The following is a 15,858-nucleotide window of genomic DNA, read 5'->3' as shown; positions in this document are numbered from 1 at the left end:
GTCTTATCAGAAAGCAGTGCCACTTGGTCACCGTAGCGTGACTTCACCCGTGAGAAAGCAGCAGAGAATTTGACAGTTCTGCATTTGTTCTAGGAAATACTTTTGGAATATGAGCTATTCACAAGCTGGTAATCACAGGTAAAATTCAAAACACCTGAAATATCTTCTTAGCTTTTGTATTTACAAGATTTACTGGAAAACTTTCATTTGCCAGGCGTTTGATTCAGAGTACCTAATTCCCTCTTAATTTACAAAAAAAAAAAAAGAACACTTGAAAGCTTCCCAGTTCACATTGTAGCTGATATGAGATAATTCGATGTATTTGTGGTTTTGTTCAGACGCTTTGATCTAGTGATGAACTTGAATAATTTATCAAACCAGGATGGCAGCGGCTTGCTTTATATATAAACAAACTGACCACATAAAGCTTCCATAATGTTTCCTCTTCGCTCCATAAATATTTAATATAACAAATCTATTTTGCATATGTTCACTCAGGTGGGTGCTCGTGTTACAACGCTGTAGGGTTGCCAGAAAAGGAAGCAAGTTAAACAGCATGCTTACCTTTTCTGCCTTGTCTTTCAGTTGGAAGTTGCATATTTAATACTGTTATGACAATGATAAAGGTGCAAATTCAAGCGCCTAAGTCAGAAATACCACCAGTTGTTTTAACAACATCACTTTGAGTATGATATACACCAAGTACTTCTATTCCTCTCATTAAGGGCTGAATCACGATGACTTACCAGTATAACCCTGCAAGTATCATATAGGAACTGTAATTTTTATAATTTCTGTGAATTACCTTCAACTGCAGTGGTAGGAATAAAAAGTAACTTCCCCATGGAGGGGGTTCAACCTGTTCTCACTCTAAGACACCTCCACTTGCCTCCCTGCCTCTTTTCCTGGTGAGAAAAGGGCCATCAAATGGGCAATTGAGAAAGGCCAGGGAGCTGAAGGCAGAGCTGACCAACACACACTGCAGAAAAAAAACTTTCTGGCCCCTGTGAATGCTCGTGGAAAAAATATATGTATACACTGATGTCAATTTGATCAAAACACCCATTGTACTGCTTCCTCCCACGCTTGCGTGCCCATACTCTCCATTGGTGGAGGAGCAAGCAACAGCTGTTTGATCACACTTGGCAGCATGGTATTATAGCACTCACCTATTTGGTTTATTTTTATGTGAGGACATAACCTCCGAGTGGCTGCACTAGGTCAGATTAAGATGTGTCTAGCCCAGTGCTACCCATAACTGTGAACTCTGTTTCCATCTCTTCATACCTCTGGTGACGATTCCCATTTTTGATCCTCTGACCTTCCCCTCTCCTACAAGGCAAGTAAGTAAAGGCAGTGGCTAAAAGCAGGTGCCTAGGAAAAAATATAGGAAGCAGAGGAACATATGCAATGCTCCCCTGAAGTATGCTGCCAGACTCCAACAGCTCACTGCCCAGTGACTTCTAGAGCCAGTCACTTCATCACCAGCCACTTCCAGAGTGGTCTCTACAGAGAGCCTTGATGCTCTGAAACCCACAGGCTGTGCATCAAGGTCAAGCTCCAGCTCTCCTCTCCCTACTGTCAGTACCTGCTTGCCCCGTGAGCAGTGTTTCCCAGCACCTTAACTGCCTTACTGACCTTTCCATGTACTTGCGTTGTATTTTTAACTGTATTCTTGCATTTGTACTTGGTATGACTGTGCAAGTGACAACTGGCCATCTCTTTTCTAAGATAAAGAATATTTATTTAGATCCTAAAAGGAAAAAAAATATCACAACCTCATTTGCAGCAATCAGTGATGTTGTTTTCACCTCTTTCTTTGAAGCATTGCAAGGTTTCCATTCAATAAGATGGTAGGATATGAAGAAACTCAGGTCCCCTCCCCACTAGCATACATGCAGAATAAGGACAAATTGCAAAAATTATTGCAATTTAATAATGGAAGTGCCTCATCCATTAATTTGTTTATTTAAGTAGAAGGGTCATGGTGTCCTGATTCAAGTAATGAATGAGGAGCAGGGATGGGAGAGGCAGGTTCATTTGGGTCTATGACAAAGTAAATATTATTTTCTTAGGCAAGAATTAATTCATCTTTGATGAATAACTTACCTAACCTCAAGTCTTGTCTGCTGTCCTATAACACAGGGCAGGAACTCATAGATTATCAGGAAAGTGAGTACTAGTTAAAAAATAAAGGTATCTTCACACGAAGAGAGAAGCTTGTGTAAGTGGTTAGGCTGAAACAAAAGCAACTGATAAGGTAGAAGGAATTTAAGATCAGAAAATATTATGGTTTTCAGCTTCTTTTGAAATGGCCATTCCGTAAGTACCATACATGAGGTATCGCACAGAACACTGCCTCAAAGCACTGCCTCTATAAATCACCATTCACAATAAAATGTCAGAAAATAAGCAGCACGGCAAGGACGGTAGGAGGGAGATGTCTAATGGCACCTGAGGAACTTGGATGAGCAAGCACTCTGCAAAAGAAAACACACTTGCCTTCCTTTCTGAAAGAAATTGCATAATATCCTGCAGAACGAGACAGTTGACTTCTCCTCCTAAAAATGTGTGTGGTAGGAGTAGCACACACAGCTAAAAGCAACAGTCTACCAAAAAGCTGTTTCTATCCGCGCTGGTAACAGCTTAACATCATTGCCATTATCATTTAACACCACGTTTGTTCATTTTAAGCTTCAGAAAGGAGCACTGCTCCGCTGCTTCAGAAACAAAACCAGTCAGGGAACTGGTACAATAATTACAGCCGTAAACAACAGCCACTCATTTAAAACATTATTACACAGTGACATGCGAGTTCAGCACGTTAAGGTTTAAGAACCAAGCAATTAGAAGAGGACTTCAAAATGAAGCCATTCTGCAGGTCTGCAAAACCTGTGCTAATGCTAGGAATAAGTACAGCATTGCCTTGGTTACTGGCGTTACAGCTTTGGGGAATCCAAGAGGTGTATGGAGCACTCATGGAGCCCACAATCTGTCTGGACATTAAAAGGGGACTCCCACAGTTCCACTCCAAGCATTATTTCGGGTACCTGAAAACCTAGATCCATATGGTTTTCCAAGACACTTCCACTACCACCACTCTTGACACCGAAAGAAGCAGCATCCTCTTTAGGGAGGGTGGCACCTCACCCGCTGCAGGAGCTTTTGGAGATGAAGACCAAAGAGCAAGGAGATGACAACAGGTTTTAAAATCCAAGGCTGCTTGCCAGGGAAAGCTGCAGCTCCAGGAAGATGAGGCTCCACAGGGGCTGCCCGAGCAGCGAGGGCTGGGAGGAGGCAGTGCGGTGAGACAGCTCACGATACCTGAGCAGCAGGACCGAGGAGGGGAGAAGGACTCCGTGAGGGTGACAGCCACCTCGGGTTGACGGAGAAGGCACGGGACAGCAGTGAGGTTGGACAACACCAGAAACTAACTCTAATTATCCTGAAATTACTGCTATTAATAATTCTCCATTGGCTTTTCACGTGTCACATATCAGGAGGACAATTTTCTTTTTCTGCAGCAATAAGAGGAATGGAAAAATACATTTCTTTATTTAACAGAAAAATATCAAGCTACAAAGCGACTGCTGTAGCTCCGCAGAAAGCTGCTCGTTAACTCAAAGAAGGTTCTTGATTTTGTACCACAGCGAACAGATGAATAAAAAACCCCACAGGTCAGAGGTGGGTACAGACTCTCCCAATTAGGAAGGAGAAATTAGGCAAACAAACTAGCAATGAACAGCCTAAGCATCAAAAAACGTAAACAGAATAAGCAACTGTAACACCAAACCCAGTCGTTTATTGCCTCTTTCCTACTTAAATAAAGCCTTTGGCAAGCACGAGGGATAAAGCAGTACATTTTCTCAATCTGAACCTGGTCATCTCGTAGGAAACAAATTGAAGGTCCTGCAAGCCAGGCAGATAAGAATCAGCTAAACAGAGAAAAAGGCACTCTCGGGTTACCAGCTGACTTTATCTGAGGCCGGCAGCACTGCCAGGTCCCGTGAGATTTCCTACACGTTTTCTAAAATGAATAGCAAGTCCTGTTCTTCCCCTACACTGCAGAAATCTAACGTATAAACTGCTTTATGCCTTCTCCTAGGACAATAAAAATCCACCTGTGATACTCTTCTGCTGTGCACAGATGATGATTTTAGGGTTTGCCCACAGATTATAGTGCAGAAATTCCCAGGACAGCCTGCATGTGGAAGACAACACGCACAGCTACACACTGCTCCTGCTGGCAAGGTGCTGGGGCTGGAAAAGCCGCCTAGCTCTGGGAAAACACCACATGAGCTCTGCTAGACTGTTCCCAGGCTCAGGCACACAAAGCTCTCTCAAACCAGACGTCTCCTCAGCCCTCCCTTCAGTGGATATTCCTTCATGCACATCTGTGGTCTCTTCTAAAGCCCTGTAAACCCCATCTTCATGTACGCATCCTCTGGCAAGCAATTAATAGCTTAATTACATTCTGTGTGCATAACTACCTCTTATTTGAAACTGCCTCCTGCCAGCTTTACAGCTGCTACACACCAGCCTTGCACTGGCCACAGCAGATTTCCCTCTGCCCCTCTGATCCGCCACCACTCAAGGCTCTGGTTTAGTCCTGGAGCACTGCAAAGGGCTGAGGATGGAGCCCGTGCGATGTGACCGTGCTGGTAGGAGGGTGAACTCCAATCAGCAGCAAAATCCCTCGCAGAAGACAAAAAGCAACTTGTGGAGTCATCCTCTGCAACGCCAGACGTGGTTGAAATTCCTGGGATTCCTTGAGAGTCACGAAGATCTGAAGCGTGGGGGACAGAGGGATTTGGCCAACCTCTTCTCAGTGGTTTGTGGGGACAGGACGAGGGGCAATGGCCACAAGATGGAGCCCAGGAAGTTCCACACCAAGATGTGAAAAGAACTTCACGGTGAGGGTGACGGAGCACTGGGACAGGCTGCCCAGGGAGGTTGTGGGGTCTCCTTCTCTGGAGATATTCAAGGCCTGTCTGGACGCCTACCTGGGCAGCCTGCTCCAAGGAACCTGCTTTGGCAGGGGGGTTGGACCCGATGATCTTTTGAGGTCCCTTCCAACCCCTTCAGTTCTGTGGTTCTGTTCTCATTATATTTGAGACAAATCATAAATGCAATCAAAAGCAAGCTAAATTCATCAGGACTGCTCAATAAAGCAAATATTAGAATATTCATACAGCATTCTAAAATAAATAGACATTAGGGGCAATATTTATGCAAGTTTCTTAAAAAAAGTAGTTCCAATTAGCGTTGACCTACATCAAGTTGTAGGTCCTTTTTGCTGTTCTACCAGTGCACCCTCTGTAATTCTCCAGATTATCTGTTATAACCAGGATGATAGACTGACTCCACATACCATAACGCAGGAATGGTTGCGTCTTTATTTGTTTTAACAGCACCAAATGGAGCCTCATTACTGATTATGATTTTTGGAATACCACCAAGAGGTCCGTTATCTAAGTTTTGTTGCATTCAGCTGCCAACAGCAAAGTTTAATTTCCAAGACAAAAACTGTTTCCGCAGCTTGCAAATGGCAGGTTCTGTAATTATCTTCAACACTGAGATTTGCGCTAATATTTAAATTAAGAATTATGGCTCTACTCCTCCTCATTATATTTTTTGTCCTTAGTTAGATTTTGCTTTTGAAGTGCAATTAATATACATTAATTGCTTGGAAGCGGATGAAATCAAGTGTGCGCTCTGCAGCTTCCTGCAGTTGTGTCCTAACAGGAGAACTCTGTGCCTTTCCCAAAAACTTGCTGACTTCACTGCAACGCTGCTCAGCATTAAGCAAAGTGCTTACACTGAATGTTGAGCATACCAACGTATGTATAATCAATACCTGAAACTCTTTGTTGTGACACCGAAAAATGAAGCAAGTGTGATCCTCAGACAGTTCAAGCATTAGATACTTGTGTATGCAGCCAAACGTGTACATTCGCAATGGGCAAAATGCTAATTCTAGGTTCGTGCTCCACTGTCTGCAGTATCTCAGGTAATTTATTCCTTCTACCCAAAATTAAATAAGAAATGGTCCCAGCGGTTCCTCTCCCCTCGCTAGAAGGCTTTAGTATTACTCACCAGCACGTATAGGGAAAGAGATGACTAACACCTTGTCCTAAAGCTTGTGAAGTACTGATGGCTGCTATTCGCTATCAACTAATGTCAAAGACTTTGAGAGAGGAAATTTATAAAGAATAGGAGTGCAATTGGCTAGACGCAGGTTTGAGACATGCAATGCTGCTTGATGCACACATCCTTGAAGAAAAATATGCATCTGTAGTCTGTGTGCATCACTGAAACAAACACACACCCCTATGAAAGAAATAGCGTGCCTTCAAAATGATGTTCTCAAAGCTTAGGCAACATTATAATATTAAATATTATAATAGTATTATTATGAATAATAATATTATGATTTTATATATATATATATATAGATGTATAAATAATAACTGCTGGCTGTGCAACATTACTTGAACGTGCTTCCACAAGGATAGTGCATAAGCACATGAAGAACACACTTCTTTACCATACCTTTCCTCAAAGACAACACAGACTCAGGGCAGCAGCTTCTGGGTATTTTTACTTTGGGGTGAGGGGAGGTAGGTCAGATTTTAAGTGGCGTACACACTTGGTTTTCACAGCTTCTGTCACCACTGACAGCACTTATGGGTAGGTGCAAGAGAAGCCATAAGTAAACAGGAACTATACACACACGTTCGGATTTAAATTATTTGTTCAGAAAGTGTATGGTGCTGCTTGGCATCACATGGGAAAAAGCAGAGCCAGTTCTCATTTCTCGTTCCTTCAGCTGACACTTTATTTGCTCCTTTCTTTTACATTCAGCAAAACCCAGCCTTAGGGCACTGGTTGAATCCCTGAGCAGTGTTACCACATGCACTAACCAAATAGGATCTCTGTATGGAAAGAGCGACCTCAAATTATCAAACTGCATATGCAGAAGGAGCTCTTATTTTGTTTAGGTAAACTTGTTTCACGTTATATCTTAATTCCTGAATATTTTGACTGTAACCTTAGCATCATTCAAGGTATTATGGATATTGACAGTTTACATGGGCGCAAAAACCAACAGAGATACTTCACAGAAGAAAAATCCATGAAGTCCTATTAAAGAGAAGAACCAACACCCCTGGCTCTATCTCTCTGACCTTCAAATCACTGAAGAGTGGAAGAAGTACTCTGGGGAAGGCACCACTACACTTTGCATTGTTCTTTTACTCTTCTCAAGACTTCCCGGCCACCACTGAGGACAAGATACTGGGTACATGAACTCTGGTTTGAATCTGTATCACGTTGTCTCCCTCCATATGGAATGAAGTGTGGCAATGCTGGTCCAATGATAAATGTTATTACAAATATCCTACATAATACTGGTGATCTATAACTATCGTTCATATCAATACTTATCAATTGTAAGTCATTCAAAATGCAAAACCAAAGCAAAACAGATTTTAAAAAACACCAAAGCCAAGCAAAAACATGCACACGTGCTAACAACAACAACAACAAAAAAAAACAGCAGAGAAATGCAATATAAATATTAAAATTCTGACTCATTTCAGAAGTTAAACTCTTAAAATCTGCTTAAAATGTGACATCCCACAGCAATGAGTCTCATTGTTCAAGGGGTATAAAAATACTGATCTCTAGAAAGTCGCCCTTCATCACCTTAAAGTCACATCACTATTGCCAGATAATCAGAGGGAACAGGCTTTAACAATGGGGAAAACTGCAAGCTAGAAACATACCTTGGATTCAGTAGGAGGATGCAGATATAACATTTCTAAAACTAGTCATAAATCTTTTGATTTAAGCCACTACAATAAAAAGCATCTCAGTGTTAAAAAGAATTCCTTCCAAAAAAAAAAAAAAAAGACAAAAAGTATACACTTTTGGCAGCAGCTGAAGCTTAAATGCAGTTCAAATAAAAGTCAAATACATGAAAAATAAAACAGAACACAGAAGAAACAAGCATCTCCATATTCCAGTGTATGAAAAATTACATTCCAGAAGACATTTGGAAAGGCCACTAGCATTAGACTTATATTTAGGAAGTGCTTTTAAGAAGGACAGGGTTGTAAGACTATTTCTAGTCCATCTGCTGTCTCTGCCATTACTACTTCCAAGTGCCAGTACTATCTAATCTGCATGCATCCTGGGTAATCCTTCTGCTAACAAGCCTGAAATTTGTCTATGTGTTTTACATTAGCTGTGTCTAGTTTCCCAGGATCACAGGCTCTTGCTTACCCTGGCACTTACTCGTGCTAGTACATTAGTGATATTTTTGAAACATCTTTCATAAAAGCAAAAAGGGGAATTTTTATTAAATGCTGCTTGACACCAAGATTCTGGTACTGTCATGTAATACCTGGCAATTTCAGTAATGTAAGCCCAAAGGATTTAGCAGAAGAGATAGGAGCAGCCTAGGATCTCACAGCCCCAAGAGAGCTCTGCTTGAGTTGCTGGGGAATTGCACTTGCACCTACCTGTCTCATTCTAAGATACCTCATGGGGCTGTCTCCTTCCACCTCACTGTCAAAGAAGCCTGCTCAGACTAGCTTAGACCTGAAATGAAATCTTAACACTCCTAAGCCTGCCTGATATCTTATCTCCTAGAAGCATGGTGACCATTTCATTAAAAAAAATAAAAAATACGTCTTTGAACTGTGCAAAGAACCATTTTTACTAGAGCAATTGCAGTTTGGGAAGCAGCCTTAGAAGTACTAACTGCATTCAAGACATTGTTAGACTGACTAACATGTGACTGGTAGGTGACACAAGTGAACTACAACTTTTTCTTTCACTCTTTCCAAGGAATTTATAAATTTTTTGCAAGCAGTAGACAATTTGAATAAAGCACAATACTAGAACAGTATTTTTCTGACTGATTAGCCTATGCAATTAAAACCAGATAACAAAGATTTGGAAATCGGCTACAAACTTTCCAACCAAGAGGAGAGAAACCAAACTCATCTGTGAGTCAATGAACATAAAAAATAGATGAGAAACACCAAATAAAAACCTACAATGACATTCTAAAGAACATTACATTTCTAATGCTCTCCTTCAGAATTCTATTTTTTCCATTAAAATCAAAAATATTAATAATTTAAGCTTCTGGTTACAGCATACAGTTTATTAAGTTGTTTGTCAATTTTATGACACTCTGCCCGAGAAATATAACAAAAAGAACCATTTTTTTAAGCTACCAATTTCTTGGAAAGTAAAACTGAAAAGCTGCAGCTATAAGTCATCACTTAAGTGTTTCAGAGAAAGTGTTCGCACTCACCAGCACCGCTGCTTTCAGATTTTTCGTCTGATTGACCTTCTGGAAAAAAAGAAAAAAAACAAACAAATGAACAAAAAGGGAAACATAACATTTCTGTGTTGATTATTTGAAATTACAACTAAAAAGTGGGCTGCAAAGAAGGATAAAAACCATACTTACTGGATTTGATTAATGTTTATAGATGTGCTTTTTGAAGAAAAAATTACCACACAGAGCAACAAGAAGTCCCCTTTAGTACCCAAACTCATGACTTAAATGGGATAAACTCCATTACACCTCTAATTGAGCGCTGCACAAATGAAGTTACACAGCTATAGAAAATCAGTTGTGGGATTATGCTTAAGTAATAAACCATGGCCATTTATCTTACCAGTCTCTGTAGACAAATAAATATCATTTTTGCGTATTTAAAACAAAAACAAAGTTCTGCAAAAGAACGTGCTTGTCACTAGACCAATTTTGAACATGGGCAACCTCCTCTCTAGCTTTTCTGCAGCTTTCTAGATCACACAAGGATTTATTTTTTTTCAGTCTTCTTTCCTTCTCATCACTGGCCCGCAGCTGGTACTAGAGCCTGACTTGTCAGATAAAAATATATTGATTAAAAATCAGAAACACATCCTGTTCCACAGAGAACGATGCATGCACTTTCATGCACAGTATGCATGAAAGAAAAAAGACACATGTTGCAAAGTGGCTTGCCATAATACTTATCACTCAGGTGAATGGCAGAGTGAAAATCAGGAACAGCCCTCCACATTAAATTTCAGTCCAGCCTTTCAGGAGACAGCAGCCAATGGATGTATTTTGGTAAACCAAGTTCTAACACCTACAAAGTCCTATGAAGATAAACTCCTACATAAATTTCTCAACCTCAAGTTCAACTGCTTCTCCTATTATTTGTTCTTTTTGCACCTCCTCTACGGCAGAGAACAAGAAGAACATTTTTACTTATCTGCAATACAGTTAAAAATGGTAAAATATACTTGTCTTTTGCTTCCAACTCAGCCGTGTCACAGCTATCATTATGGACAATTTACTCACAGGCGAGGAGGACTTACTGCTATAATCCAGAGAGAAATTTGTGAGTTGTTAGTTTGATCATTTCTGCCATTTACAGGCTGGGTATTAACAGAACTTGAAAACATGAAATGTTTTACAGAACCTTTTTCATGCCACTGGTTCTTGCTGGCTTTCATGGTTGACGGCCCTATTTTCTCATTGAAAAGGCTGACAGCCAAGGGACTGATGCAAATAGAAGGATCTGAGAGATGCTGCTTTTCTCTGCCCGAGCAGAGGCTGTTGTGAAGTCCTAGCAGCTGAAGGCATACATCTTCTCACTCAGAAAATGTCCGTATGTGGCCTCTTCCCACCCATAAGCATTCACTAAGTGACTTATAAACCCTGGTAACATCCCAGACATACACATAGGACAGCCTGTTTGAAGAAAAGCATCTATTTTTTCACTGACTTACTTTTTTGAGTGTATTTGGCATATTTATGCAGCATGATGTTATTACCCACCCAATATTCTAACTCAATTTTAATTTAGTTGTGGAAACATTCACAACCTACCTAACAAGCAAAAAGAAGAACAGGCAAACACACTGAGACATCAGCCCTTAACTGGGCTGAGATAGTTTTCAAATTCAGATACTGCTGCTGTTTCTTTTTAATTTTGTTTTAATGAAAGACTTGCCACCTAACCGTAACTGCTGCATAAGAAGCCATCACACTTAAAAATTGTTTACTGCATCTCTGATTCAAATAACAATAAATGTGTACCATGTCTACAGGAGGAGTGAGTGAGCCTGCCTGCATGCAGCAGGTGAATTTGCCTTTAACAGAGACAAACAATAAATAAATATTCAACCTTGCAAAAAATTGCCCTTTTTTTCCTCCTCATCAGACAATTTGTTTTTGTTATGATTGGGTCATGTGTCCCTGCTTTACAAATCTTCTGAGTACAAACAGCACAAAGAAGATAAGGGCAGCTGTACCATCTACTTTATATATTATTCTATATACTCTTAGCATTAATTCCTGTACAAATATAAATGTTTTGAGGATATAACAGGCTATAGTTTTAGTAGCAAAAATGAAAAGAAAATTAGCTTACCCCTGACAACCAGCTGAAGCCACTTTACATTAATTTTCTAATCCTCACAATGCTGGTAAGCAAATATCATTTCCATTTTTCAGAGACTGAGAAGAAAGATGTTCTAAGTGTCACTGCTGTTTATTAACGGACAATGTGTCACAATAATACCTACGAAATCTTGACCCATCAAGCTGCTGTCTGTAATTAGACCAGTCCAAGTCACATATTCTGGTTTTCTGATGATGGGTTGCATCCTCTCCGTGATCCTCACAGATACTTTGAAATTTGCATAAATGCCAGAGAGCTGAAAGGCAGCGGCTGTTTGTATTTCTTTTGATCTTAGGCTTGCCAAGAGGCTTTCCTCTCTTGCTGTTACCTGAATACTCTCCAGCCAGCCCATAAAAGACTGAAGCACATAAATGAAGAAGGAAGCATCAAGTAAGACTGCAAAGCACTTTGGAGCCTGGAATACGTGTTAAGTGACAGCCCAAATAAATAGAGGAGATCAGGAAGTGCTGGCGAGGTACACGGGTACGTGCCAAACACCTGACCAGGCAGAACTAAGGCAGCAGATGAGGGCATTTACTTCCCAAATAACAGTTAGATGAAAGTGTGAAGAGTCAAACATGCATCTAATAAGACTGGAAGTCGTATCGCAAGATTCTGAGTACTATGGAAATAATTAAATGTAATTACAGCAGTAACTGCTTTAATGAAAGAAAGAAACACCTTTCCCAGATTGTTATTAGCCATTGCTCCCCTTAACATTTCTTTAAATGGCTAGATACATCTGCTTTCAAAACTCAAACTCTGAATAATTATTTTCACTGGAATACAATGGCTCACTGTAAGCCATGCAGCAGGCATGATTCATGTATCAGCCCAAAAAGGGGACTTTCACATTAGTGGTTGTGTTAAAATAAAACAAACAAGAGGAGAATACTGGAAGGCAGTGGGAATCCAGGAGCTGGTATTCAGGCAGACTCATCTGTATTATTGAACGGCGTTACAAAAACATAAAAAAAAAACAGTTGCACTTCATGAAATGAGATTCTGAAAGAAGAGAAGGAAGACACAGAAAACTGGACATGAATGTCACGTTACGAGCCAGCGATCTTCTGCGAGGCATGAAACAGCGAAACGGCCCATGCACGACTGCTTCTCGGAAAGAACCAAAGGTCTGCCTGTCATTCTCCCACCTCACGGATTTCTCTGAACACATTTTACTCGAACAGCAGCGAGCTGGGGCAAGGAGGAAGGAATTGAACATCGCTAAAATAAGCATCAAGGCAATCCCACTTACGAAGGGGGAGTTGCGAATATATATTCGAAACTTCAATAAAATGAGTCATCTCACCCAACTTCACAGAAATATCTTAACGCTATTTTTTCCTGCGGCATGAAATCTTTCTATCCATCCATCAGTCCTTTACAGGAGGGATGCAATCGCCTGCCAAGGTCTGTGTTTTCCCATGGCACATTAGTAACACGTTTCCCCCAAAAAACAACTCAGTACGAAACTTTTCTCACTGTCTGTAACGTAGCTGTGGTGTTTTGTTTGTATTGAGAGCCAGCAAGTCTGAACTACCTGCTGACAGAAAAATAAGCAAGAGGCAATTAAAGCAGTTAAGGGAATAAATTTATAGCCCCAATCTGAAAAGTTTGCTGTTAAATGTTTAACAAAAGCATGTTCTCTTTTCTTCAACCAAGACAGAAACTGTCAAATCACAGCACTTCCTCATGCCAGGGGGAGTGCCAGTAGGAAGCTCAGAAAAAACACTTTTCATCCAGCATATCCCATACCAAGTTCATGATCTGCCCCTACATAGTTCTTAGCCATACACAGAAGGAAAATTCGTTTTGTTCGATACAGAACACTGAAATATATGCAAAACGCTCTCCTCTCCTCCCGCCCAAAAAATTACAACTGTGATAGCTGATGACAAAGATAAGCTAAAATGCCTGGAAGCACAAATAGCATTGTTGCATAGCAACTGTTGATGTACATATGGTGATGTTTATGGAACAGAATGTAGTTCAGAGCTAATGCAAAAATAATACCGAAATCAGCCTAGACGGCAAGACCTAGACAGCGAGAGGCAACCATGCTTCGGGTCCCTCTGCAGTCAGCAGGGAAGCCACACTTCCCACTAGCTGTGCTGAACTGATCGCCAGGAACGCCGCTGCAGGTCTCGGTGATCTGCCCGGCAATGAGGACTCCAACGTCTCGCAGATGCAAACAGCACTGCAAAGGAGATGGGGAGAGAAAACGAGGCTTCGGAAGATCAGCCGAGGATCATTTCTGGGAAATGAGCATCTGCTCCTAACCTGGACCAACACAACTGCGATGTAGCCACTCCTCACAGCTGTCCGGGCAGCAGCTGAACGTGTTATTTTGCAACCAGTATTTTTGAATGCATATTGCTCATTCTCTGTAATTCACTAGAGCTGTTTCAAAATACACAAATAGCAAAAGAAAAGAAACAAAGAGAAAAAACAGAGCTAGTTTACACAGAAAGAGTGCCATGTGTGAAAGCAGAGACCAGCTTTTCAGCAGTATCTGGGATGGGATCCACTTTATCCAACTTTATATCAGCTCAGATCTGGTACAAGCAGTAGAAGACCAAGGAACTGCAATTCATTAGATTTTGGACGTAACAAAAGGCACCTCAGAAGAGCCTGTTTCCATCCATTAACTAATTGGGGACTGCCAAGGATGCAGAGATTTACAATGCAAGAACGAATTTCTTCCAACTCCAACAGGTATTAGAACCAATTGCGATTCAGACAAAACAAAAACCACAGGAGACCCACTCAGCAATCTGGAAATCACACCATGCAGAAAATACTAAATTACTTGGTAAGTTTCATCTCTTTTGCTTGCTCTAAGTGGTTGGATAAGTCAACGTGAAGTGCTGAACTGGTCAGATGGGTGAACTCCCTGCAGCATCCTCTCTGATTACTGAAGATTTCAGAAGCAAACTTTGGCATCTCTCATTCATTTTCTGAATCAGAAAAATCACAGAATATCTCAAGTTGTAAGGGAACCACACGGATCATCAAGTCCAGCCCCTGGCTCCAAGCAGGATTACCCATAATCAGACCATGTGTCTGAGGGCACTGTCCAAACACTTCTTGCACTCCAGCAGGCTTGGTGCAATGACCACTGCCCTGAGAAGCCTGTCCCAGTGCCCGACCACCCTCTGGGTGAAGATGGCCACTACGTAAGCATATCAGGATAGCAGACATAAAAGACCTTAGGGCTTTTAATGTGCTGCAGAAAAAAACAAAACCCTCTTCATAAAAGAAATGAAACTGTTATATGAATTCCCTCCATTTTAGGAGGGAATCTTGAGCTCAGTCCTCAAGAAAGGTACTGACTGAGAGCAACAGCACACAAAGCACTTTTTTTTTTTAATCCATTTTCACCCCCATTATCCGTCAAATACATCCTTCCAGATACATCGCCAGAAATGCCACCTGCAGTTCTACACCAGCTTAATCTTTGAACCATGGTTCAAGCTGGCATATCAGATCTGTAACACAGCACACTTTGTAAAAGACAAAGCAGCAAGATGGCCTGTGCTTTCCACAAAAATATGCCAGTTATAACTTGAAAACAAGCATTGGTCTGTGAGAATAGGAATTAATGCCTTTCTGTTTCTTAGGACTGCCTCTTACTGTGGGTTGACTGGTGTGTAAAGAGGGATAAGCTTTTACTGAGCCTTTTTCCCATGGCTGATACAACTTTAAGAGTTCTTTTCCATGTGGACTTTCTGGCATTAAATAGTTTAGCAGCCCTTCTTTTGGGCAGTATATCCATGCGTTTGTTCTGCTCTTCAGACACCTGTTCTCACACTGCTGAAATTGGCCACGGAGCTCAAACCATATTGGAGATCCACATTCCAAGACCAGAGTGGCTGCAGGAACACAGTGTCTGAAAGCAACCAGGCTGGAATTCGGGATATATTTGTCACGTTTGTTTTTACAAACAAAATCAAGAAAGAAAAGTACACTAATGTTTATTTTGGATTGTACTGCCAATAGCAGCTTTAACACAACAGCAACACAGTTTAACACGGTTTCCTGAAAACTCACTAATTGCGTGCCATGCTTGCTAAACTCAAGCAAAAACAACTTTGACAGGTTCTGTGCTTATTCAGTGCTTCACTCCAAATATTTCTCACTTCAATAAATTCCCTTTGCCCCTGATTAATATTATAACTTCTACTCCACTCACTAGGTCGATGGTCCTTGAATAACATCTTGGAGTTGCTAAGAAATGCCAAACTTTTAATTGATTAGATAAAAACAGGATAGCTTCTAAGTACCTAAAGGCTTCAAGACAATGGCATTACAGATAGTGAAACAGAAATAAAAGGGCATCTTCTGGCTACCACAGTCTAATGACTTCCATTATAACTGATGG

At 40.9% G+C, this 15,858-nt stretch overlaps 1 protein-coding gene across 2 annotated transcripts in view; it reads right to left on the bottom strand.

Moving 5' to 3' along the window:
• The window catches only part of GTF2F2 (general transcription factor IIF subunit 2), an 85,557-nt gene that overhangs the window by 57,540 nt on the left and 12,159 nt on the right, over nucleotides 1–15,858 (bottom strand). For both annotated transcript variants that reach the window (XM_032197203.1, XM_032197212.1), the window contains exon 5: nucleotides 9,329–9,367. In XM_032197203.1, coding sequence (XP_032053094.1) covers nucleotides 9,329–9,367 — 39 coding nt within the window. The remainder of the gene's footprint in view (nucleotides 1–9,328; nucleotides 9,368–15,858) is intronic.

This window comes from Aythya fuligula, chromosome 1 (genome assembly GCF_009819795.1).
Source record: "Aythya fuligula isolate bAytFul2 chromosome 1, bAytFul2.pri, whole genome shotgun sequence".
Taxonomy (NCBI): Eukaryota; Metazoa; Chordata; class Aves; order Anseriformes; family Anatidae; genus Aythya; species Aythya fuligula.
The sequence above is the reverse complement of the archived record's forward strand: the minus strand, read 5'-3'. Positions and strand labels throughout refer to the sequence as shown.